Source organism: Nothobranchius furzeri, chromosome 17 (genome assembly GCF_043380555.1).
Source record: "Nothobranchius furzeri strain GRZ-AD chromosome 17, NfurGRZ-RIMD1, whole genome shotgun sequence".
Taxonomy (NCBI): domain Eukaryota; kingdom Metazoa; phylum Chordata; class Actinopteri; order Cyprinodontiformes; family Nothobranchiidae; genus Nothobranchius; species Nothobranchius furzeri.
Genome location: NC_091757.1, coordinates 32036082 through 32062904, shown reverse-complemented (window position 1 = coordinate 32062904; position 26823 = coordinate 32036082). Strand labels below are relative to the sequence as shown.

The 26823-nt window shown below is 46.3% G+C and overlaps 1 protein-coding gene across 8 annotated transcripts in view; it reads left to right on the top strand.

Moving 5' to 3' along the window:
• The window catches only part of fbrsl1 (fibrosin-like 1), a 356228-nt gene that overhangs the window by 304135 nt on the left and 25270 nt on the right, over positions 1-26823 (top strand). For all 8 annotated transcript variants that reach the window (XM_054731281.2, XM_054731279.2, XM_054731286.2 and 5 more), the window contains one exon: positions 16224-16272. In XM_054731281.2, coding sequence (XP_054587256.2) covers positions 16224-16272 — 49 coding nt within the window. The remainder of the gene's footprint in view (positions 1-16223; positions 16273-26823) is intronic.

Here is a 26823-nt window from a genome sequence, read left to right as displayed (position 1 = left end):
TCTGTGAAGGCCAGCAGATCCGGACAGGTCCTATTTCTATGCCTGTGCCGTTTCTGTGAGATTTACTGGACAGAAAACAAGTTCATCCCTGGACCTGGTCCTGTAGTCACCACATTAACACTGAGGAATGGTTCCCCTGGTGCTGAAGCCAGAGTCTGTAAATCCTCTCAGATTCATGCATTTTACATCAGCTGCTCATTTGTTGCCCCGATGTGTTAAAATGTAACATGTGCTCTTTTTTTTTTCCACGGACAGGAAAGTTTTTCATTCATTTACAGACGTATGAGTCATATTACATGTGGCTCGTTAGGGGGATGGAGTTATTTTATAACGGATGACGCAGAGCATGTGACGTTATCTGTACTCTGAGGACGCTCCCGGGGCTACATGTGGGTCCACATTGGGAGAATTTATGCTCGTCTCCGTGCACTTAGATCTACGTCTTTATCCTGACAAGGGACTTGCCGTAAAACACTCTCCCTGCACCAAAGGCAGAGGGGGACTTTCCAGGAGAGGATGCTGGTGTTGAGGGAGGCCATTGGCAGGCTTGTTTTTAACGCGTACAGCAGAGATGTTTCTGTTTTTATCATTTAAGTTACATAAAGGTCCTTGGTGCTGCATAGCGCCAGTAGCTGTAAAACAACTGAGGTGTTTTTCTCACATTTTTATAGAATTGTCGTTTCTTCTTTTCTTTCTTTTTTTCAAAGTGAGCAGTGTTCGTTCCCCCAGACAGCAGGGGATTTATGTGCAGGTCCAAATGGAAGTGACCGGTGACCTTTCCCGTGGCGTTAGCCTGCTCTCACACCGCCACACAATTGACCGCTTCAACAATGAGCCGCGGCTCTTTGTCCTCATCTCTTCCTCTCTGATGCTTTTTCCTAAACGTGGGCATCTGCTCACTGAGGGACCTGGGGCTTATATTGCTGCTTGTGGTGTTGTTTTTTCTTTTTTTTTTCCTTTTTTAATTTGTTTTTCTTCTCTCAGCTCCAAATGTCAGCTGTGTGCGGCACGAACCAGCCAGCCAAAGTCTTTTGTGTGCCTTCAGGTTCAATTGAAGGCGTAGGTCACTCATTCAGCAGGTATGCTCTCAGCTGAATGTGCTGAGCTCTTTGCATGGGCAGATGGGTTATACAAGGAAAACGGAGCAGCGGGCCCTTGCACAGCTTTATTCATTCTCCTGTGATGTTACTCTTGTTGTTTTCTCGTTCCGCCTGACAAAGTAGTCCCTCTTCTCTTCAAACAGCTACTAAATCCAATACATATTTCAAACGAGCTTTCCCTTTAATCCCCCCGCCCTGCAGCAATTATCCATTGGTAGCGGTCGGTGCCCGCTGCAGGTCATGGTTTACAGAAGAGGGGAGACAAACCTTTGATTCTGAGCTACTGAGCATCCCCTGCTCCCAGTCCGCTCATCGCAGCCCATCTCGAGGAGAGGTGAAGACACTTAAACAAACTCCCCTCTTTTTGAAGCTGCCGACCCGGGTCAACCTGCAGCTGGTCAGTTTCTCCCTCTCTTCCCATCTCTCATTCCGAATGGCGTTTCTCCGAGAGCAGGCTGTCTTTTGTTACCTTTATGAGGCGTAATTAAATGTGCACGGCGTGGCACAGTGTTTGAGCAGGAACCCCAGGCGTGCCATTAGCCAGATGTGGCTGCTCAGTCCTTAATGATAGAGGAACAGAGGCGGAGGAGACGGGCCCAGGAGTCCTTCATCACGCCATCCCGAGGTGTCGTGTGGGCCTAATTGCCCCATCGTTTTGTGCACCACACAAGCCCCTGTGACACCGAGCTCCGTGCATTCATTATGTCGTCTCCCGGTGCTACTTCAGGCTGTGGCGTTCAAGTGCATCAGGAGGTGGGTGGTACACTTCAGCTAGGCTTTTAGCCGGCGAGTATGATTCACGAGGGGAAGTCTCAACACCTTTGTTTTGAACATTCCACATAAGAAGCGGTGCATTAACAGCTGAGAGTTGCTGTGAGGATGCTGTTGCAGTGTGCTGCCATTAGACTGCCAATTGCTGTCTGTGGATGTGAAAACTATCTTTGTCCAGGCTGCATATTAATATTTCTGTGCCCGTTTGGTTGGAGCGCTCTCAGTCTGTATGCTGCTAGTCGAGAATCAATGTGCATGTGGAAGACGAGGCAGGCAGGAGCGTTAAGCAGACACTTTTCTAGAAAACAACCGTCTTGTCTCTGCCTCGGGGCTTTGGAAATGCTAAAGGATCAGACTGACTGATCGGCTCACGTTCACACAGCGTTTCCTTCCAGCTCTGCCTGGGTTCTTACCATAGAGGGTTCTCATATTTCCTCCTAAGCCTTTTCACTTGCAGTGTATTAAAGCCCCCCCATTCCACTTCACTGCTCTCCCCGTCTTTTAATCCAAGCCGCGCGTTTTTCCCCCTTAGTAAGCAGATTCGAGTCGGGAGCTTTAATTAGTTGCGTCTTCTCTGGGACGCACGCGGATGCGTCGGGTGGTCCAAGCAGAGCCTGGGGAGCGCTGGGTGGAAATGGGTCTACATACCAAACATACGGCACCCTCGCTGAAAAGCAGGCCTCTTCGTTAGCGAGGAACTGACGAGCTGCCGCTCACATTTGGGTAATTAACACTGCCACAGATTGTGGAACATCTGTGCAATTTAGCACTGTGGAAACACCAGCGAGTCGAGAGAGTCTCTGCGAGCAGAAGACAGCAGTGAAGTAGATTCATAGAGCACCTCACTCAGGCCTCATCCAAGTTCTCTCCGGTGGCCAAACGTAACGCTTTTCTCTGGTTATTTGGCAGGATGGCATGACAAATTATTCAAATCAGGATTTAATTCAGGATGAGGAAACTCCAGAGGATGAACACTTGTCGGAAACTATCACTGGAGTTTGTACGTCCAGAATCTGCAGAGTTTTTCTTACATTTGTCAGCACAGACGGCGTCCTTTTTAGCGTCACCGCCATGTTGGACAGTTTAAATCCACCGTGGTTCCAATGTGTACCCGTGGGCAGTTGACAGTGAGTTTTTGAGGCAGGTTTTCAGCCTACAGCTGTGGAGAGTGGATGGAGTGTGTGAACAAAGCCTCTGCACTTTCTTTCCATGTGATTTGAGTTCCTTTTCATCTTTTTTCATTTGGTGGAGTCTTTCTTGCCCCCGCAAAACCAAATTATATGTGAGAAGTAATTAAAGCATCCTGGTCTCTGTTTTGTTTCTTTTTGATTATAGTTAATACATGCAATTCCATCCTCCACTTTTATTTGCCTTGTATTTTATCTCCACTGATCCGCAACATCTGGTTTTTGCTTTAACCATCGGGGAGTGGTGAGAGTGCGGGGGGAAAGAATGCTCTTACGCACTCATTTTATGCCTGAGAGTGTGTCTGTTGGCTTCTACCTGATCATTACGAAGGGAAAATAAAACACAAACACGGCGGGATGTTTGACTGCCCCACAAAGAAAGTCCTTATGTCAAAAACAAGGATTTTTCTCTGTAAGATTTTAGCGTCTGAAGGAAAGTTGTAGCCTAAGGTTGTTAAGAGGTTTTCAGGGCTGAGCCTCCCCCCCCCCCCTCCTCAGTCCTCTCCTCTGCTGTCCATCAAGTGTCACCGACAGTGACATGCCCTGGGCTGTCAGGAGGCCGTGTCGTGGCACCGTGCTCCGTCAGACAGTGAATGGAGAGAGCCCAGGGAACTTGTTAAATTTCTGCAAAGCCAGGCCGTGCTGACTTTGACAAGAGACATTTCCTCCCTATCTCCTTAGGTCCTCTGCCAACATCATCAGCCACAACTCGCTGAGTGAACAGGGCAGCAGAGACAATGCAGCGATAATGTGAAAAATGTCTATCTGCAGTAATGCCAGGTGAAGGAAAACGGACAGGCAGCCTGCAGCCTCTGCTGTGTGTGCTGGGAGGCTGGACCGAGCCCCGGTGGAGCTGTCATTTATTTATCTATGTGAAGTGCCTTGAGAGGTGAGGAGAGGAGCGATGGCAGAGGCTTCACTCTACCAGAAGGATCTGGCTTGTTCCCGAGGAATAGGAAATATAATTGGCCTGCTTTCACCCTCGGCTATGGCACCAATCAGGCATTCCTCCCTCCCTCCCCCTCCCTCCTACCTACCTTGCAGACATGGCTGAGGAGATGAGACAGTGCTGGCCTTTCAGGCCCCTAGCAGCAACAACCCCAAACAAGACTTGTCACTTGTGCTTACAGTGGCATTTATTTGATTGGAGGATTTTTTCCCCCTCCCCTCTCTCCCCTCTCTCCCCTCTAACTCCTTTCCCTGCATTCTGCCACTGCATCGGTTTGGCCTGTAAAACCGTAGCATTGGAAACCCGAATGCAGCCTGGTGAAGAGTCGCCGTGGTTACTGCTGTGCCAGGCAAATGACATTGCTGTGAGGGACAGGCCACCTGTTAGTGACAGGGTGAGGCCTGGGCCGAGAGAACAAGTGTAGCTGTCAGAGAAGCAGTTAAAGTCTGCCCCGGCAGTTTCAGTAGTTTCCAGCGAGCCATCAATCATCACACATGGTAGGCCCACACTCACTCCCACACATCCGCATAGCCAAGAAGCATTAGCATACCATCACAAACCGTTTAAAGTGGGATCTGTCTGGATCGTCACAAGAACCCTGATGTCCTTGTTTGTGTTGTTGTTTGTAGTCAAACAGTAGTGATGCATTCCTGTTTTAACCACACTGGTTATGTATGGAGCTATGGATCTGCCGTGGGTAGTGTGTGTGTGTGTGTGTGTGTGTGTGTGTGTGTGTGTGTGTGTGTGTGTGTGTGTGTGTGTGTGTGTGTGTGTGTGTGTGTGTGTGTGTGTGTGTGTGTCAGGTCTTCGTGGAGTCGCTCCAGGGGTGTAGTTGATGTTGCTGGGCTGCATGGGGTAGGGTGACATGCTACTTGTCTAGCCCAGCTGGACACCCCTGAGGATGTTTACCATCAGAAACTGTAAATGGAGCTAAAACCATGATTTAAGACGAGCTCCTCCTCCTGCTGAGTCCACCCTCACTAGATGCATCTTCAGCAGGTTTTAGTTGGCCTGAGTGCGTATAAGAATTTCTGGAGGTACCTGTTTCAGTGGCAGCTCTGTTTATCTCGGCTGCCTCATATCAACCATATGCATTCTTACTACTGACAGACGTGAAATGCAAACACACGTTTTCCTTCTCTGCTGAATGAATGCAGTATACAGGCCCTTGAGCCTGGAAGGGCTAATCCAAAGGCTGTCAGGTGTGAGAAAAGGCCGCTTGAGCACACAAGCTGCTGCCTTGACTCCATCTGTTTGCATATCTCTTATTCAAATACAAGCAGGAGCCATCTGGGTCAGTCGGGGTGGATCTGGACCAGCAGATGATGAAATGGCTTTCAAAAACAGACCGTTGTCAAATATTTGCTTAAAATCAAGAATGAGTTTCTAAAAGGCACACCGCTTGTTGGCATAGCTTGGACAATCAGGTCTGCTTGAAAAGGCAGGAAGAGGTAGTTTCTCCGTGTAATTGTCAGGCTTGTTTTATTGACAGTAAACTCATTTGTTAAGGCAGAGTCGTGCACCGCTGTAATGAGCTGTTAAACCTTGCCTTTTCCACCACACTGGAGAAAAATCAATCCACTGCTATATGTACATGCCCTCAAATAGCATCGCTGAAGCTAACCTGGTGGAAATGAAAACAACCGCCTTCTGCCTGTGACTCGGCATTCATCCAGCTAATTTATTCTTCTCGTACAAAGAGACTCACCAGGAAAAACAAAGCTTTTAACAAGGACTGAGACGTTCATTATTGTCATCACGAACAAGCCCAAAAGAGCGCTCCAGTGCTTCAGGGAGCACTTTATGCTTGCAGTTTTTTTTTAACTCATCAATAATTTAGGCAGTTGCATGTAAGACAAAGTTGCATTGACTTGCTTCATTATATTTTAAATCTGAGCAAATGATGCTGTGCACAGACTCGGCTTTATCAGCAACATTTAACTGGCATTTCTGCAGCGATTGCCCATAAATGTGGATGCGTGCAGGGTGAAATGTTTCCCCCCACTCGGCCTGTTTTTGTGTTTAAATGGATAAAAACCTTGAAAAAAAACTCTGTGTTTTACAGAATACTAGACTTAACAATAAAAAGATAATAAATGCAGTCTTTGTTGACCGATTCTACAAGCGGCGAAAGGCTTTCATCACGTTCTAGTAGCCACAATAAGCCACTGATATCAGTAGTCGGTTTATAGCTGCTGCAGTAATCCCTGGAACTGAACACCACCACTAACATAGCCATTGCCAAGGTCAGGCCACGGCGGCGCTAGGATAATGTTACACCGCAAGTGTCAGGTCCAAAGCCATGAGCTCTCTCACAACAGGCCTGCAGTTGTCAGGATGGAGTTAAACTGGCTTCACCAGTGTTACCCTGATATGTCATCAGGGTCCACCGACCCCACGCCGAGTTACACATCTGGGCTGTTGTTGACCGAGCAGCTTTGTCACATCATGAAACGGACGTTAGAGGAGGTGGATGGTTGTTTTAAGTCCACACCCTCAAAATAAAGGTTCACGACATCCCCCGCTCGGAAATCCGTCTTCATAACAAATTCAGAACTCGAGGAAAATGCAGCATCAAAGCATTAAGGGTTTATCGCTGTGACAAAGTAGTTGATATGCTGCGAGCTTTAGGGTTTCAGGTTTCATCTTTTCCTTCTGAAACCCTGTAAAAACACCATAGGAGCATCAGCCGTCTGAGCGCTACAAACTCCTCATCGGACACAAAGTTCCGCTGCAGCTTCCTGTGTTCGGTGATACATTTTTATTTCGGTTTTTTTCTTTAAACGGTGTCCTCCAGCAACCCCAGACAACTACCCCGTGCTTTCAAAATGGCAGCTGAGCTACGAAGGCATCTCTAAAGGTGACTGCTTGGGTATTTGGTGTCCTGGATAACCCTGCAGTGAGGCCCTGGGGAGAAGCTTGGATTACAGCTGCCAGGAACCTGAAGCCTGATGTCTGCATCAAAAGTAAATTCCACTTAACATGCCACATCCTTTTCCACGGAGGCCTGGGGGGGAGGGGGCTTTAGGGGCTGCAGACTCCTTTATATAGTGCATACCACATTTCCTCCAAAGTCAGATGGAGGTGTGAGGGCGCAGGAATGCTTTGGGGTGACCGTCTCCTCTCCGTTTCCAGTTTTCCACTCCAACACTTGCCGTCCTACTCCTTCATTCCTCAGCAGGAACACGTTGCTGCCTTCATCCTGGGAACTCCACTGATATGAAAAGATTAGCAACGTGTCTACCTAAATCTGTGAAACATGTTTACCAACTTCCCACCTCCAACATTTCACACTGGTTATTTGTGAGCTCCGTGGGTCACAGACATCCAGTGGGTGCATTATGGAGCCTGTGGGATGCAGAATGACTCGTGTAGTGTGCGTGATTCAAGCCTGGGTCCCCCGTAGTTTTCCGAGTCAGCGATAAACTCTCGCTGGTATTAGAACAATATTTATTTGTGTTAGAGGGGAGGTGATTCATTTGACTCAAAATCACTGGCATAGTAGGGGTGAGATCTGCCTCTCGCTGTGCTTTTTTTCCTCTCATTAAAGGTGTCCGCGCCCAGAGGAGCACGTCGGTGCCAGCTTTGCCTTTTCTTCTCTTTGTCTGCTGTCTTTTGCTGCAGAAGAAACTCGCCGTGTGTGGGTTGAGTCATTATTTAAATTCTGCCGGGTTTTTTTTTTTTTTTCCCCTCTTAGCAAATTCGTCCGAGTCAAAAGCACAGCTCAATCTCAAGAAGGCAGAAGAAAGGAGGAATGCGAGTGGTGGAGCCTGAGGTGGGCTGTGAGTCACCTCGGTATTGTTCGGATGGACTAAAGAAAAGAAGTTCAACGGGAGTTTTTATTGAGCCGTGCTTAAAGCCACCTTTCTCTTAACTAGCTGCAGTGAGAGGTGGTTTGCCTGCCAAGCTTGCCTGCAGCTCTCTGCAGGGTGATTATGTCACAGCGGGCCAGTCGGAGTGATGTGTACCTCTCTGTGAGGCAGCTTGAATGCAGCGAGGACTCTGACTAGGAATATTATTATTATCTCCTCCAGGATCCTCTCCACAGCAACAACGGCGGCGCATTGTGAGAGCTCTGGAGGAAGCTGTTTTTGAAATAATCCGCCTGTCTGTTATCATGCCTCTCAGACAATAACACCGAGGAAAGCTTTTTTACTTCCCACCACCCACAATGACACCGGTGTAGGCTTTACAACACGGATGATGTGGATATGGGGAGAGCGAGGCTCCTATCGCACCCACCCACAGGGTGCTATTTGGTTGTGGCTTTTGACCAACCAATCGGGGAGCGGCGAGCCGTGTCTTTAAGGGCTATCAGCCGTCGCTGCTGGTGGAAATCCTGCAGAGGCGAGCGAGGCCGTCAGTGTTCAGATCGGTATCAGGACCAGCAGTAATGAGGACCCGCCCCTGATCCCACTGAGAGATTACCTGATCTTCTTATCGCTACTGGAATACGTTTTGACATCACAGAGAAAAAGAGGCCGTGGCCCTTTCACACTCCGCTGTACTTCACTAAAGAGAGCTAATGCAAGTGCTCCTTCCACCCCCCTGTCTGCAGCCCCATGCAGGACCTAATTTTCTACACTAGCATTCGAGGAGAGCCGCGGATGCTTTTAAACCACGAGCATAGATCTAGTGTTTCATTAATTGAGTTAAATGGATTGCAGTGGTCGACATGATTTGTCTGTCGGCTTTTATTGCTGCAATTTAAACTGTGCCTCGTTGCATTACACCACTTAATGAGAGCCCTCACCAGATGTTTTGTCTCTTTTGGTTTTAACATCCACACATTCACTTAGCAGCAGAAAACGGGTGCACGTGCTAATTTCCTCTGATCAGTTTTTAATCAACTGAACGCATTTATTTTTTTATTGGTTTTACAAATCCACCTCCTCTGCTTTTCAGCCTGTGGGGTAGATGTTGTGATTTGTCCCTGTGCCCCCATCCATGCTTCGCTTTAGGCCCTTGCAGGGAGTTTGAGCAGATCTGGATCCTCTCTAGTGAAATATGGCTGCTCCTTTTTCCTTCATTTCTCCTTATCTGGTTAGAGCTGGCTGTGGGCCTGCTGTGGCGTTGATTTGTGACTCTCTCTGTCTGCAGCAGCGAGAGGCTTTAACGCAGTGTGTGCCTCTGCCCTTCTCCCTACAGATGAAACAGGCCCCTGCATCCCCCTGACAGACTGCTAATTTGTATACTAAACTGACAGGCAGCAATGATAAGGGCCAGCAACTGCTGCACAGCCTGGGAGGGAGGGAGGGAGGGAAGAGAGGAGTGATAGTGTGGGGCGCAGTAAGCGAGACGGAGGGTAATATTTTACACAAAGCTCAAGCCCCTGTGCTCGTCTATCGGTATTAATTTCCTTGCGTCTGTTGCTAGGGGGAGAGGAATCAGGAGTCTCCAGCCTCGGTGCTCCCACACAGACACACAAGCGTTTATACGTGCTTATGAAAATGGCTCTTCGGGCGAAGCACGGACTGGTGTGTGTGTGTTTGCTACGCTTGCAGGGGGAAATCACTCTATGTTACTTGGTCACCGTGGAATACATCATCATCTTAATGATGCTTCAGTCTAGGTGAGTATCTGCAGGTTGACAGATGCGTGGGATGCTTCCTTCCTTCTCCATATATATATCTCATCATGCTAGCTGATTTTTTTTTTTTTTTTTTTTGCTGTCCCACACCTATTCTGACAAGCAGGCATCGGTGGATGCGGAGGGAACGGAGGGTGGGAATTGAAAGTGAGGTGGATGGTGTCTGTTCCAATTCATTGCATAGCACCGCTGCAACTTATTATAAAAGACCGCTCGGGAGGTCGTTAAGTTTCTGGAGCGGTGTGAGGACGAATGCTGGGAAGATAATTAATTTGGTGCCTCTCGTTGCAGCCTGGGAGCTGTAGGCCCACTGTGCACGTCTAATGCAACGGTAGCATTCACAGACATCTGGGGAGGAAGGGTGACAGGAGTAGAGGACACTGGGTGGACACCGGTTGTGGTTTTTTTTAATGATGCACCGCACTCAGTTTTCCAGAATAAACTCAGAATAACAAGCATTTGGAACATTATGTCTAAAACAGAATGAAGCACACTGAAACAAAGCCGTGGAGCAGAAAGACTTTCTGAGTCAAATCACTTCCTGAAAAGATTGAAAAGGAGGTCAGTGGCTCTGATGACCTGGTTTCTTCAGCGTCTTCCATCCCATCAGGACTCTGACTCCAGACTCTGTGTCACCTCTGGTTACTGCAGCACCTCAGTGGCACTCAGGACAGAGAGGGGCTCCAGGACTGCGGGTGACAATGAATGGAAAATTGGAAGAGAGGGCAGTGAAGGTGGAAGTTGACAGTGATGAAACACCAAGCGGAGAAGCAAATTAACAGTGGTGGTTTTGTGTGTGTGTGTGTGTGTGTGTGTGTGTGTGTGTGTGTGTGTGTGTGTGTGTGTGTGTGTGTGTGTGTGTGTGTGTGTGTGTCTGTGTGTGTGTGTGTGTGGAGGCATGAACAGACAGGTTGAGTCTGGGTAATTGAGTGCCTGATCATCCATGCTAGAATATGCGTCCCGTGGCCCACTTCCCTTTTTCCTCTTCACCCTCATTTTCCTTCGTCACACTTTCTGTTGAACCCTTTTTCCCTCCGCGTCATGTTAAATCAACAACAATAGGTGTGCACATTGCACCACCAAACATATTTGTTAAGATGAAAACGTTTGACTCATCTGCAGCAGCTCGCAGAACAGCAGGAAGTGCTGTTAGTTTGGGGTCTTTTTAGGCTTTTTTCTTTGAATCGTTAAAACAAAAAGCCAGCGGTCTATACATTTGTCTTTTAGTAGGGATGCTCCATATTGTTTTGTCACTATCTTCACATATCTCATATATCTTGCATTTTAAACATTTTCTGAGCACTACTTCAGTTTAAGTCAGTAACAGGAAAAGTGCCATTTTTAATTTGGCTCCAGCAGCAGCTGAATCTCATTTCCACCAAGCTAAGGTGTGTTTATTAGTTAGTTGTTTTTTTATTTTTTCCATTTCTGTACATATTGCACCTGTGGTGATAAAACTTTTAGGAAGACCTTCAGATAAGAGAAGCAAACCTTGGGTGAAGATTCTTGTTTTTGTTTTAGTCCAGGGAAATTTCTACTTCACTATTTGAGTCAAATAAACTAACATATGTCAAAAACTACCTCAGATCTGTTTTATTTTAACACTCTGAGAGAGAGGAGAGGTAGCTGAAGAGTTTGATGTGTAATAAGTGTATGGTATGTATAAGTTGTGTCATTAACTCATTCGCTGCCAGCGTTTCTCACCGTTTTTACTGTTTTTTTAAGAGTCACAGAACGTTGCGCGCTAGCATGATGTCGATGCCAAATCAACCAAAACAAAGAGGAGACTCACCTCTTCCATCAGGAAGAAGCTGCGTATTTCGAGCGTTATCCGTTCTTTCATAATCCGTTGTCGAATTGTGATCGGCAGACGCTTTTCCGGTTCGCGCCTCACTTTTTTTACAGGAACGGACCAAAACGATCTCCTAACACATGGATGTGTTGCTTCCTGATCATGTGATCTGTGACGTATGCAGATGAAGATCGGCTTCAGGGCTGAGATGTTTGTTCTCTCAGCGCGGGGGCGCGTTCCGATGCTCAAACAAAATGCAAACAAAAAAAATGCAAATGACGACTTTAGTCGTCATTGGCAGTGAATGAGTTAAAAGACTGAAAACCAAAAGACTCCTCTACTTTTCAGGTGGAAAAATGACATTTTTAGAACCTATTGGTTCATATTTATCCTCCATTCACCCATAATCTATTCAGAAAGAAGGATTTTCTGCTGATTTTGCTCCTCTCGTCCACACAGACGATTAGGTGATGAAACTATATTAAAGTACTTTTCAGACTGGAGGCTATAGAAATGTTTTACAAAACTCTTAGTGGACTGGAACTACAAATACATTCATGAACTTTGGCTAAGCACTTTGCACACACCCATCCTTTTTCTGTGCACGAATTAAAAACAATCATAACTTTTACAGCTTTTTTGATCTGTCTTTAATCCTAATACTGCTGCTGTTAGACTTTGTTGATCTGCTGAAATGAGTAATAGCGGAGAGGACGTTGTAGTCGTGAGTTTAGGGAGAATCTTTAACCAAGCTAAGAATGTTCTTCGTCTGAGTTTTATGTCTCTAATGAAGATGCTCTCAGTGTTTTTGTTACAATCATCTGGACAAGTTTTCTAAATATCTCCTGTTTTGTTTTTATCCAGAGTATAATTTATTCAGCGGTATGTGGATGTTTAGATTCGCTGCTTCGACACCTGTCCAAGACAACGATGGTGCCAAATGATGCACGAGTAAATAGTAATTATTGTTTTTACAGACATGAGCCCACAGCAGAGTTAACTAACCGGTTTCACTGTTTTCACACCACAGCTGCGGTGATAGCGACGCCAGATTGTTTAAGATGATATCAGGGAGGAGATGTGCAGCACCTCCTTGCACAACAGGAGGAGACTGTATTTAGCTCCTTTTCACTCGCCTCCGACTGCATGGGTTCTCCTGCTGAAAGATAATTTGCTCTTCTGCGCGGGATGCAAGATGTCTCAGATGAAAGGTAGAGGGAAGGCCTGGGCATGGTTTGATCCGAGGCGGAGAGGAGCTGCTGCGTGGTGGGTTGTTGGGGAGAAACTGGTCTCTCAGCAGTCTTTGCTAAACGAGGTTAATTGAATCCGGGTAATTGCTGACCTTCCTGTCTCGGTGAAATCACAGCTTTAACTGATCAATGCTTTTCATAAATGTATGCCTCAAGGTCATTCAGCTGATTAGACCCCACACACACACACACACACACACACACACACTGGCTGCATCGCCATGCTCTGGTGGCCCATTGTGTGGAAATGAAGCGTGGAGGCGTTTGAACACTAAAGGAATGCAATTAAGCATGTCTCGGATTTTCTAAATTAATTAGCTTGCTAAGTTGTTAAGTAAAAGCAACGCGAACATGCTTCTTTGCTCGGAAGGCAAATGTATTTTTTGCCTGGCAGCAAATGTCTCATTTTCTGCTTTCAAGGTTTTCTGCCTCTCCGCTCCTCCTCTGCAGCCCTGCAATCATTTGGAGATTTGGAGGGCAAATAAGCCACTGGTGTTCAAGGAAGTTGTGGACTTTTTAAAACAAACTGTGGTTTAATTTGCAATTTGGCATTCCCTAAATCTGGGAATTATCATTCAGCATGTGGTGCTTTGGAGAGTTAGCACTGTAATAGCGGGGTTTGCCGGCCAAGCGTGCTCCTTTAACTCCTTTTCTTCCTCCCCTGTTCCTTTTACGCCTGCCGAGGAAACGGGAGGATTTCACAGCTGCTGAGATCTGAACTCCGGCTGGGCCCTGTGACCTCCTTCTTTCTTCTTTCTACCCCCCCTCCCTCAGTCTCACTCCCTTTTTTCTCCCTCTATCCAACAGCCTCTTTCCTCAGGGAGCTCTTGTGTGGCTCAGAGGAAGCTGAATCATAAAGCATGGCTAATGAATAGAATAGGGAAGGAAAGCTGAGGCCTGCTGACGGCCCTCAAGAGAGAAGGCCGGGCCCCTGAAGCCCCAGGCTCAAATAGCAGACGGCCCTCGCAAAGGTCAGGCTTCCTGCGGCCCGCTCCAAGGGCTTTTGGCTCCTGAGCAATGTGGCTTAAATTTCCCCCCATAGTTTTTTTTAAATGGTTAAATTTCCCTGTTTCCTTTGGAAAACTTGGCCTTTGCTCCTTATTTTCACTGTCTCTCTGCTTCTCTCTGTAAGTGTTTCCCTTCTGTCTCATCTTTCTCCGTCTTGTTTTTAATGGCAGCCAGGGTTGCCTCAACAAAGAGAGTGTGAAGAATTTGTTATACATGACCTCTGCACACCACAACCACCAGCAGAGCCAGACTGCCAGCAGCTCAGCCCAGCGAAAAAATGTCAACTTGACCAACAAAGCCCAGAACGTTCTCCAAAAACAACAGCCACCCCGATCGGAGCTCTGCTTCGGCATGCCTTCTTGAGAAGTGCTTTTGCAGGCCGGCCTTGTAATTGTGGATTGTAAAGCTGACTCATACAGGCTTGGCAGGTGCAAAGCACAGCGTTGACCTCTGAACATCAGTTGTTGATGTGATTCTGGATCCAGCTGGAACATGAAGAGCTCGTGTTGACTCTCTGAACAGCCGGAGTAAGTTTAAGGAGACCTGGATGGCGCTAGTAAATAACAAACACTCTCATCAGCATGTTGTGTCTGTCGTGCTCTCTGGATAAGCACTCTGGCCTTAGCAAGCGTTACAGTGAGTTATAGCACTACCTACCCTGTTTTTCTCTGGGTTTGTGACCCCATGCCACTCGGAGCGAGACCCGGAGCCAGCTCCCGTGTCCATTTGACAAGCTTCATTTCACTCAGAGCCCATATTTTTCTTCCAGGGCCTGCGGGGCCATGATTCAAGGCTGAGGTTGTGCTGCTGCAGAGCTGAGGCTTGGTACTGGAGCATAATGTCATCCAAAGCCAACAAAGAGCCTGTGTTGTAGAGCAGCGCCCTGGTTCTGGGAGAGTGAAAGGGGGCAATGCACAACACTTTGTCTTTCCTCAGTAGTCTTTGGCTTTGTCTCCTGTAAGACGAAACAGGAAATGTTTTTGTTCTGCGGAGTGTTTGTCTGCCTTTGAATGCTCGACTTATAGAGATCAAAGAGGTGTTAATAGTTCCTCTTTGCTGTACAGAAGCAGCTCGTGTATGCTGAACAGCCATTAGCCCACTAGCTGACAGGTTTTTCAGGATTTATTGTCGTTTTTTAATCTCATAACTGATGGCTGCCGCTGCTCTAACAACTTTCTCTCTGTTGATTGTTTTGTTCTCTCTGTAATTGTTGGTGTTGAATCAGAAGCTTCGGACAACTGGCTTCTGGTGTTTCTTCAGGTGCTGCAGAATTTGACATAAATCAGAATTGCTCTGTAAGTAACAGTTTTTCACGCAGCTTTTTGGGGTCTCCCCTAAACGGCATTTGTATTTTTATAGCTTGTTTATTGGCGTTAGTGGGGCAGCACACTTTGCTAGAGTCCTGCTGTGGTTATCGCCGAGACGAGACATCAAGCGCAGACGTACAAAAATCCTACAGAAAAGTAACGCAGGACCGTCAAGTAGAAATCTGAGGTCTTGGAAGGAAGACAATGTCCTCAAAACACTAGTGAGGAACTAAGGGGGATGCCAAGGACAGCCATCTGTGTTTACAGAATCCTTCGCTGTCTCTTTCTGTCTCTTGCTCAGAATCACTGTTCGTTCTTTACATATGCTCCTTTTGTGCGGCCTGAAATACAAGCGTGGCAGTTAAGGACGCTCGGGACCTTTGGGTGGAACATATGTTCGACTCCTGCGGATTTTTACAAGTCTGCAGATCTCACATGAGAGGAGCTGCAGCAAAAGGAGTCTGTGGCCTCCTGCAGCCCATGTCTGGGCTCATAAAGCAGGCTGAGGAGGATTCTTCTAGTTAATAACACTGCCCAAGCACACAATGTCAGGTTCTGTGTGGGTTTGCTGATTTTTTGTTATTGTCATCAGGTTTCTTGCCTGGTCAGTGAGGCATTTCATGAAATTCTATATGTTTTTAATGAAAGAGTGCTGGCCAGCACATACAGGCCTTTCTAAAGGGAAATACTTGGCAGTGTTTAGTCTAGAAGTCTCCTTTATTACTTTTACTCTTTTCTACTTCGACACAATCCGTTTGATTTTAGTCCACCTGGTTCACACTCCTCGCTGTCATTCAGAACTGTTTTATAAAGGTCATGGAGACTTTACCTTATTTGAAAAGAAAAGAGTAGAAGTGTGTTCTTTTAACGAGATTTTTTTAATGATTTCCAGTGTGTGTGTCCTTGTAGCTGCAGCCTTTGCTGCATAGCCAACACTCCTCTGTTCTTGGCAGCGTTTCTTCTGAGGGTTTTCAGGTGGCCCAACAGTGCCATCTAATGTTGCTTCATCAGGGACAAAAACACAGATTCTGTTGGGAGGGAGCTCCTCTCCTTGGCTGATTGGAAACTGGTGATTGATTGTTTGTTTTTCCGTGCGAGAGCTGAACTTGTAGGTCCCAACACCCGTGCCCATGCATGGGTGGACATCATATGTGCACGTGGTAGCATTTAAACTATTCCATTATAAATGTATTTGTTTTGTTTTTTCGGTTTTGGACATATTTCTTGTAAATTCAGGCCGATCCACTTAGAGTGTGTTTGTTTTTCCAGGTGTCTGATGTAGGATCAGAGAAGCTCTTTTCTCCTACCACACCCAAAGGTAAGTCAGCTGCAGTCCTTTCTCCTCCTCCTCCTCTTTTTTCATACACATAACCACAACAGGGTTCTGCAAACGAGTCTAATTGTGTTCCGCTCTAATCCTGGAGCTTCCTTTCAGATTTAAATGTCGGCAGACATAAACAAGGTCTGGTGACTACATATGCATGCATTTTGCCTGGGTGCATAGTGGCGTGTCTTGGACGACCCCACCAAAGGCTTAGTCCTTCTACATATTGGTTCATTAGAGGGGATTTAAAGCCTCCCTGCCACATGCTCCCACAAATGGGAACTTCCCCTCAGGCATTACAAGCTCTCTGACAGCAGGCCTGGATCATAATGGATGCCAAAGGAAAGACAGAGAAAGAGCTTTGTCGGCCCCTAGACAGCACAAACTCTGTGTGCATGCACATATGCACATATGTGGATTATGAGGCCTCCTTTGCTTCAGTATGGCGTGACTGTGTGTGTGTGTGTGTGTGTGGGGGGGGGGGGGGCTCAGCAGAGTTGGTGCTTTCGTGTTTATGCGGTGACATAAATTGGTGGATATATTTGGCATGTCACAAACGTCATGCAGGCACACACTGTTTGCTGCATCTGAATATTTTCTACATGCGATGATGCTTGGCAGGTTGGAGCAGGGGTAAAGGTGTCAAACTGTGGATGGGGGGGGGGGGGGGCAGCAATCAGCCGACTCGTGACAGATAGCAGCATGCAGACCATGTCCCCTCTGGGCAAGAAACAGGAAGAAGGCCCATTAACACCAGCTGAGGGAGGAGGTGGAGGATCGGCTCATTGTAAACCAGTCAGGAGGGTTTTAGATACTGACGGGGGGGGGGGGGTCTGCAGACGTACACAGATCAGCATGCCTCGACATAGCGGAAGTAGCCGTTCTGCTTACCTGATCTTTCCATAACTGTTCTGTTTTTTTTGTGTATTTGTTGGCTTTAAATGTTGTAATTCTAGTAGCTTGGTTGTAATATTTCCCAACAACTGTTTCTACACGCTTATCTCCAAGCATCCGTTCTCTTTCATCGACATATGAAACGGGTAGTGGCTTGGTTTTGTGTACAGTAGCGTTGAGTTTTTCCACTCTCCACTGAGAGAAAGCAGGAGAGCTTTCTGAGTGACTGAGATGACCTGTGACCACCAGCAGCCTCGTGAAAACAGCATTCGCATGAACAATGGCTGCCAGACTTTTATGGCGCAGCAAACAGCTGGATCGCGTCTGACGCCATATGTTCCCCACCGAGCTGCCGAACAGCTTCTGTTATCGGCTTCCAAGGCGTTCACTCATTTCCCCCACATGCTTGTTAAAATGTTTGCTCCACATAAGCAGACACAAATGCTGTGGAAACGCAATGTTACAATCACACACCCGACCGAGGCCTCTAATACACACTCAAAATCCCCTTTATTTCAGCAGATGATGGAATGCGTTTGTGTCTCGCGCTAATGCGTGAGCAGAGGATTTACGTCCCTGGAATTACACCCAGACAATCCAATCAAAGTCTCTTGTGATTATCGCACAGATCAACCAGATCCTGTTTAGATGATCTGGACAAAGGGCACCAGATAAGAGTTTAGGGGTCAGGAAAGGTGAGGCATCAAAAACAAAAACAGAACCCGCTGTTTGGTGCAGTGATGGTAAGGAGGATGTTATCACGCTTAAATTACAGTGTGCCAGCAAGCTATTATTTAGCATTCCAGTGTTGGTGTTTGGCAGTAATGGATGCTGGGACGGTGTTTGTTTTTGGCCGATCCTGTGGATAATGTGTGTGTAATACAGAGAAGCCCACGGGCTGTTTTCTTCTGGTTTGGTATGCAGCAGCAGCAGCACAGCGTATGTGGCACGCTACCAGCCTCACTCACGGCCCTGAGGGACTGATGAGAAGCCTTCTTTCCCCTGATCACCGGCTCTGTCGAGCCGTTTGCTACTGCACTCTCAGACGGATGCAAACACACACACAGGCAAACATTATGCTGTACATGAATACCTAATGCTGTGTATCTGTATAATTCACTAGATAATGAGTGTTTCCTTTACTTGCACTCTCGTTCTTAAACGTTCTGATGCCCTTTCGACTTTACTTTGACCAGCGGTTACGGGTACAAACAGTTGAGGTTGCATTCAAATTGTACACAGGCCCACAGCCTGTCGTGGTAATGAAACGGTTCAGGGTTCACGGAGAAGAGGAAAGACCAACATTGTAATCAGCAGCGGCAGAGCACTGTAATTACGCACACAGAACAGGGTTCGGGGCAAAACCCGGACACCCTTTTCATTCTCTCCCTCATATTTAGTTTTCATCATCGCTACATCGCTAGTCTGTTGACAGCCTCTTATTCGTCTGAGCCAACGCTGATAATAGCACAAGGTAATGGTATCTGCGGCAGCGTGTAATTCTCTCTGGGTGTTTTCACCTACCAGCTCGTTGAGTTGGGCCGAACGTCTGTTTGTGTTGGTGGTTGTGATGTAGGAAGGTACCGCAGAGGGCAAGCGTTATCTAACAGTTATTGGTTTTTGTTTATTTCCTGTCTTAAACCTCCTGCAAAGTATCGATTTCCTGGAGGATGGCGTTTTTAAGTAAGAACGCTGCAAAGACTTGTGCCCCGCTCAGGGCTGCTGTTATTGAATCAAAGGTCAGAGTTTGCTGTTGTCACTTGCTTGAAGGCAAACAAAATGCTAAATGTAGCTGCTGAGCATGTGCGGGGCACATCAACAGAGCACAGATAAACACTTTACATGCAGGTCCTCTTATGACATTTCACAGCGCCGGGCCTGTGGAAGTGGTGGGGAGTTATCACCTAGCTGTCAGCAGCTAGAAATATCTGAGTAGAGCACTTTGGAATTTGCACCAGCCATGTTGAATGTTGCGTGTGTGGGTTTTATGGCGAGTCGAATAATCCAACCACCGCCTTCTACTTGTACCGCGGTGCTCTCTGAGGCCCTTGGTGTCTTAGCGAGGTGCAACCTTCCATAGTGGGATGGTAAACCTGCAGTGTGCCTTCCACTAGAAAAAAAAACCTGAGGCATCTTGGGATAGCAGGGGGAAGATTGGTAGAAAACCTATTTCTGAAGTGGATTTGTGCCCTTGTAATCCTGATTAATTTTGACCCGTTGTGCTCATTTTAAACAGAGCATTACAGTAAGCGTGAACACAGCGAGCTCCAGGGCGAAACTAGGAGCTTAGCGGCTTTGGGAGGCTTAGCTGCAGATGGCATTTTAAGCCGGACTTAATAAATTGTTTCCATTAAACTTACCGGCCCACACATACTGGATTAGACCAGTGGAACAAAGGAAGAGGAGAGCGTGCAGACGGAGCAGAGGAAAGAAAGCACACACATCTGCCATGGTGCACATCTGACACACTTAATGTTTCTCAGAGGCCAAGCAAAAGGTGAAGATGAGGTTACTGTGGTGCTAAAGGAGCTAGAAGCTTTTGGACATGAGTGTCCCCTGCTCCGGGTCTCCTCCTCATTGGCGAAGTCAGACAAATTTGCCTAATTGACATTGAAGTAAACAAACCAAAAAAATAATGCATAAACCATTTAGCTTGGCAGTGGATTTAGGGCTTATCCCACTTACTGTTGTTTATATATAAACACATTACCAGTGCTGTAGCTTAAGGATTAAGTATCTGCCCGTACACTTGCTTATTTTTCTCATATGTGCATAAGCTTTGGTAGGAAATCAGTTTCTTATGTTAACCCCCCCTCTCTCTATCATCAGCCCGCCTCCACTGTACCTCCATCCCCCACCGGCTCATGGCTTGTTCCCTAAGCTCTCATTATGTGCTGCACAGTCCAGGGTCTCTGTGTCGAATCGCTAATCAACCACCCTGTCTGCAGGCTCTTTCTCTCAATAGGTGCTGAGTGGCCTTTGTTCCACTGCTGCTGTTTGCTGCATGTCAATAAAAAGAGTATGGTCTCCTCCTCCTTTCCCTCCATTGCAGCTCAGAATTATATGGCTGTCGCTGCCATGGAAGCTTACATTAGGATGAATCCCAGCCTCACCTGATTCTGAATAGAGGAGCGAGGCAGGAAGGTGATTGGAGAGGGAGCAGTGAGGTCAGGGGCAGGGGGATCGAGGGCAGCTCTGACATAGTGAAGTAGATGAGAGAGCATGTTTGTATTCGGCCCGGCAGCTCTCCTCTGGCCAGGTCAGAGTAATGTATCACCAACCTCCGTGGCCAGGCTGACTGTTTGCAGCCTCTTGCCCATTAAATAATGAATGTAGGTTGACCCTCTAACCAAGCTTTGCGCTACCATTAAATCAGGATAGAGTGCAGGTAGCTGGAGTGTGGCTGACTGCAGAACATAGATTCGAATTCTAGTGTCAGAAGTAGCCATCACTGATGAAAACATCCTCATTAGCTCTGGGTACCCGCTGTGATTTCTTTGGTAAATGCCCGACAGGACTTTGTTTTTAAATCAGAAAGAACAAAGATCCTGTTTTGACGTAGAACTTGGCTGAAGATGTGCGTTTCTGAGGCTCGGCGTGTCAGATGCATCACAAGCATGCACAAAGCCGCCTTGGTTTGGGAGCTTCGCGTGCATAAAAGAAATCCTCCCTTCACGCCTAACTCAACATCTCTTTTTAATGCGCCGAACAGCAGTTCATGTTTTTCATTATTTGTCTTAAATATTTAAAAGATACAAACTCTTTGCAGTTAACAAAAAAGCAGACGAGCTAGCTGAGGTTTTGGAAAACCAAGGCAGCTTGTTTCTTCATTAGTCTTGAGGTCATTACTGTTTAGAACTATAAAACTGCTTATGAACTGAGTGATTTGTTTTTGAAGGAAAAGAGCTGATATTAAGCTCCTTTTATTGATGGTGCTAATGCTGTTTGTGCAGCCATCCTTGTCCGAAAGATGGAAATAAATACGGGGAGCTCAGCAGAGATAAGACACGTGTTTAATTATTAATTGAGCTATTACTGACAGAGATTGCCTTTTTTGATTTAAAGCAGGAAGACCTGCCTCAGGGACAGAAAAAGCAATTACAGAATGCCCAGCCTTTCCCATCGTTCAACATACGCCACAGAAGAGAGGCGAGAGGACATAAAATGCTCCAGCACACACACAAACTCACACACACCTTGTGACAACGCATTGTCCCATAAATTATTTTAATCCTTCTTCAATATTTATAGCTTTTAAAATCGAAATGACCTCGTCATGTACTATTTATGTTCGGGGGCAAACAGTCAAACGGAACCAAGCCAATTTACACACAAGCGGTCTGTGATGCGGACGTCTGAAAGCTGAGTGGAAAGAGCCGTCTGGCTCAGAAAGGGATGTCGAGGTTTTTACGAGCTGCCTGTTTTTCTGCAGCAGTCCGGGTTTTCTGTGTCCTGCAATTAGCCGGCTTGTAAAGTAATTGCTGATATTTCACACTAGCCTCTTGTGCACTCCGAGCCTCCTTTACAGCTCCATTATGTCCATTAGAAACATGCTTGGCATGTGCAAAGTCTCTAGGGTGCATCAAATATTAATTTGCTTCCTTTAGAACATTTGGTCACTGCTGATTGAGTTTCAGCCTTGAAACAGAAACACGTCGACGCGTTTCTCTAATGTTTCACGTGGATGTTTCCTGTTACCTGTCCGTTCACTGCACGTCTGGCGTGTGTGTCAGTGAGCCCAAAGGTGGAGATCAGATATGGTGACAGAAAGCTGGAGTCGCATTGTGGTCTGCAGGCTAAGGCTCCTTTGTGTGGCTCTCTGGTCATTGACTGAATATGGATCCAGCTTTAGCTGTAAGGAGGGAGCAATTATAAAATTGCTAAAGGCTCAAATGGACATTTAGAACAGATTGCCGGGGGCACGTGTACAAAAGCCTTCTCAGCATATCAGATCATGTTTTCATTCACTTTGTAGGTCCTTAAGTTTGGTGTTAAAATGCAGCTTTATTGCATCGTTTTCATGGCCTCATTGTACTAAATTGTCCTTTAGGGTGTGGAGTCCCACATGGATCGCATGCAGCTGTTTTCATTTACTGACTAACCTCCACATCAACGCAGTCTCGATTAATTTTTCATAAAATAACTGTAAATTTATTCACTTTTAACAAGAATTTACAAGGAAAAAGTAGAGCAGCATCTCTCCTCACATCTAATCTTAATCTTCCTCCTCCTCCAGTACGAATGTAGCCAGCCACGCGTTGGAAGGTGTTTTCATTGTTTACTTAGGAGAAAACACAAGTCTTATCGCTGCCGTCAGGCCTCAGATGTAAAGCGTGACGCCTGTCATCACTTGCAGGTTTTCTTGTCTTTAATCCTTTATTCCCAGCTTTAGTCCTTTTGCCAACAAGACTGCCGCATTCTTCCCTCACTCCGCTTCTGTTTGAACGCCCCAGTTCTTCGCTATGTGCTTTTTTTAAGCTCATTTATGTTGAGAGGTTTGCAGCCAATGTTGTTTGCAGATGAGGCTGTAACGCTCACTCACAAAGCCAGATGGTAGGTGAATCTGGCCAAACACGGTGCTTGGATAACGTACAATCGCTGGCTAGCGGACAGTCGTCAGCCTAGATGGATATTACAAACATGCTTGTAATGGATTGGACGTTTAGGGAAGCAGTTTACAGAGGCTTATGAAGATGGAAACACTGCCGCCAGGAACAGAACGGATGTAAAATGCTCTGGATTCCGTGACAGACAAGGACGTCCAAATATCAGAAGTATTTGCCAGAGTATGCAGGGGAGAAAGCAGACAGACTCACCAAACAAGATTCCAAATAAAAGAGAGATGTCAATCTGCCCTGTGAAGAATGCTCCATGCATGGACGTAATTTTGGGGGGGGGGGGACAGGGGGGACATGTCCCCCCCACTTTTTCCAAAGTCAAGTTTTGACCCCTGCACTTTTTACCATCCAAAAACAATATTACGCTATATTAAATTGACACTGGTTGAGCTCTAGGACCAAGTGGAAAACAACCGTTTGTGTTGAAGCCTGTTTCCCATTAGAGCATCCTGTAAAGATACCCCCCCCCCCCCCCTCCATGTCCCCCCCCCCACTTCTATAGGGAAAATTACGTCCATGGCTCCATGGTCTTTGTTTGGTGTGACCATACCACGCAGTACCTCAGGTCTGGTTCAGAGTACCGGGGATGACCGGGGCTAGCGCTGGAGCGTTTTGCAGCAGAGGTTAGTTATTAGTCATGACCTTAGCACATGGGGGAAAACGCGACCTGACACACACTCCTGAGAAAGGGCTGGTGTTTGGTTGTGGATTTCAGTGGGCGCGAGTGCCATTAATCGTCTCAGTGTTTAACACACAGCTGATAATTCATTTGGACAGAAGGACCTACGTTTCGGCTGCATCAGTGGTGGTTAAAGCAAAAAGGAGCGTGCACAGTGTGGTCTTCTCCAACACTGAGGCGGTCATCTGTTTGGCTGTTGTTTTTGGCTACTAGCGAATTCCCTGCCCTGGGCCGTGTTGGTGGGGCCCCTAATGGCCTCTGACTGACTGTAATACCCCTTTCAGCCGAGCATTGGCTCCAGCCTCCCTGGCTGTTGGGTTAGGACCGCTGTGTTGAGGGCCGAGCAGCAGTTCTGGGATTTCACTGCTGTTTGCTTTGGAAGGAAATTGTTCCAGTGTCACACAACCCATGGAGAAAAGTGTGCAGAGCAATAACAGCACTATTAAGCAGGGCTGATTGATGAGTAGTCTAGCTGATGTTTGCCTTCACAGTGATGGTCATACATTTTGGCAGCGAGGTCAGTTTGGAGTTTTGTTACGTCTACAGGTTTATGTTTTAGTGTTTGTGTGTTGCTAAAGACAAATTTAAACTTTTATTAAACATTTCAGAAGTTTTGTTTTTGAAAATACTTGAAGATGAAGTGAAGATGTGCCATGTTGACACGTCTTCACAATTTTGCTTTTTTTCCTGCCAAGTTGAAAAAGAACTTTTGACTTTCCCACAGAATTGGTCACCGGTTTATTGTGATCTTGGGAATGTCCTGATCACTGTTCCAAAATTTTAATGTTCTGATCTTTGAGCCGCTTTGTCACATAGTTCTTCGTTGTACTGGAAAATACACGGATCACCAGATTATGCCTGGAATGTTGTAGGAAGTTGCTCTTGGATGGTGGGTGTATTAATGTTTAAACAAGGAAGTGAGTGTTCTTGGTATAATTGTGAGTAAGCCATCTCCTCTGGATCAGACGACATACCACACATGGATTCTGTCCAAATGCTTCTCTGTTCACACTTGAGCCATGGTAGCACTAACCTTTTCTTCTTCAGACAAAAGATTTTCCAGATGTCCAAAACATTGGAAATACGACTCATCAGAGAAAATAAACCATACCATTTCATTTGTATGGCACATTTCAAATATGGCATGAGAGCTGTTCAAAGCGCTGCACAGGCAAATCCAACAAACTAAAAACAAGGATAAAACAGCAAAATTGAAACAGATAAACTGAAAAAAAATATAGAAATTAAAAACACTAAAAAAAACGAGATTTAAATCCGTCAAAGAGGAAGCCTGCCTTACAATAATAGGCAGTGCTTTCCACAGCTGGGGGGCCGCATGGACAAATGCTGGCTCGCCCCGCATCCGTGGAGTGGAAAGCAGGAGGTGATCTGCTGACATCGGGTGTGTTGTTTTTAGTTGTCTAGTTCTTGTACTTTCTGCAGACTTGCAGTTGTCCATCATTAATTGGTAATAAGTAGCTTTTTGCTGCTGTATTTGTCACAAAGCCCGCGCACCTGCTCATACTGCTGAGTATCCGCATTAGTTACCCTCATGGACGTAATTTTCACTTTAGAAGTGGGGGGGACACGGGGGTGGGGTATCTTTACAGTATGTTCTAATGGGACACAGGCTTCAACACAAACGGTTGTTTTCTGCTTGGTCCTAGAGCTCAACCAGTGTCAATTTAATATAGCGTAATATTGTTTTTGGATGGTGAAAAGTGCAGGGGTCAAAACTTGACTTTGGAAAAAGTGGGGGGACATGTCCCCCCTGCCCCCCCCTGCTCCCCCCCCAAAATTACGTCCATGGTCACCCTGTGATAAAATACATTTGTAATTATTACGTAGCAGCTTGATATATTTAAATTTATTAAACAAAACCAAATCATTTTTATGTAAGATTTTTATGTAAATAAATCAAACAAAACATTACATTTAAATATAGAGAGGTGGTAAAACCGTTAGCATTTATCTTTTCTCCAAATAAAACGGTAAACTCTTTCACTTGCTGCTGAAATCCCCCATCTGTTGAGGTGAAACCGTCACAAATCCCCTGCTTTTATGGAGAAGAAAATCAATGTATAGCTATTGCTGTCAGTAATGATACATTTATTGACTCATCAACTGTTATGTCCGGGGCAGGCGCTGAAACACCCGGGGCGTCTTATCAGCCGTGGTGCACTCTATTAGCGCGCCGCTGCGTAGGCGTAGCAGCGATGACCCGGTCTTGGTAGCAGGTGCCGGTGAAGCCGAGGCAGACTGGACATGTTTTTCAGGGAAGATGAGCCATCTGGGTCTTGATACTTTATGGTGCTTAAAACCCACTCTCAAGTGTGACACTCCCAGCACTTACCTTTTAGCTGCTCACAGTAATCTTAGTGCTGGCTGCTAAAAGGAGAGGGAGGCTTTCTGAGTCTAGTGTGGCGTAGAGCGCCTTTCTTCATGGACCCGTGAAACAGTCACACACACACTCGGCGGTTTGGTTTAGATTCTTGTCGGTACTTCAGAACTGCTTTTGTCACGTGCAGTTTGCACCCTGCATTGTGATGCTTTTTCTTCCTCTTGGTCTTAATTGTAATCCATTTCATCTGTCTAATGGTTTGGCTCATTTCTGAGTCCAATTTTGCTCCCAGTGCTTCTCCCTACTCGCTCCCGTACTCGCATTCACACATTTCCCCAACGTGACACGCTCCTTTCACACCCAAAAACAAGTCTCTTCTAATCTTCTCTTGGCACACTCGGAGCTCCGTAGTGAAGTATGGCAGCGCCTGAAGATGTGCAGCCTGTTAATGTTCCTCGTCCACCGGGGTTCAAGGAAGCCACAATACTTCAGAATACTCTCTGTCTGCGTGTGTGTGTGTGTGTGTGTGTGTGTGTGTGTGTGTGTGTGTGTGTGTGTGTGTGTGTGTGTGTGTGTGTGTGTGTGTGTGTGTGTGTGGTGACTATAGGTGCGCCACACTTTCATTTGTTTATTTGACACAAATCATTCCTTCCCTAATGCTCCTTATGGAGTGTCCTCCCTCTGCCCATTCTTCCTCCCGTATGGGTCCCTTCCTGGTTCTTTCTGAGTCATGCCCTTTCTCTCCAGTCAAGGATGATGAATGACGTTGTAAAAAAGGGCAGCGCATGTTTGCAAATCTGATACACCCTCCAATTGTCGCCCTTCCTGTGGGGTGAGGAGCAGAGCTCTTGTTTGTTTTGTAGGAGAGCTTTTTTTTTCCTCAAAGTGCTCTACCTCAGCCCTCCAAGTGTGTCATCAGTCTTGACGTGTTATTTTTCAATCCACATGAAAAAAAAATAAAGAAAACAGACTAGAACTATAAGTTTGAGCTCTGGCTGCTGCTGAGGAAAACT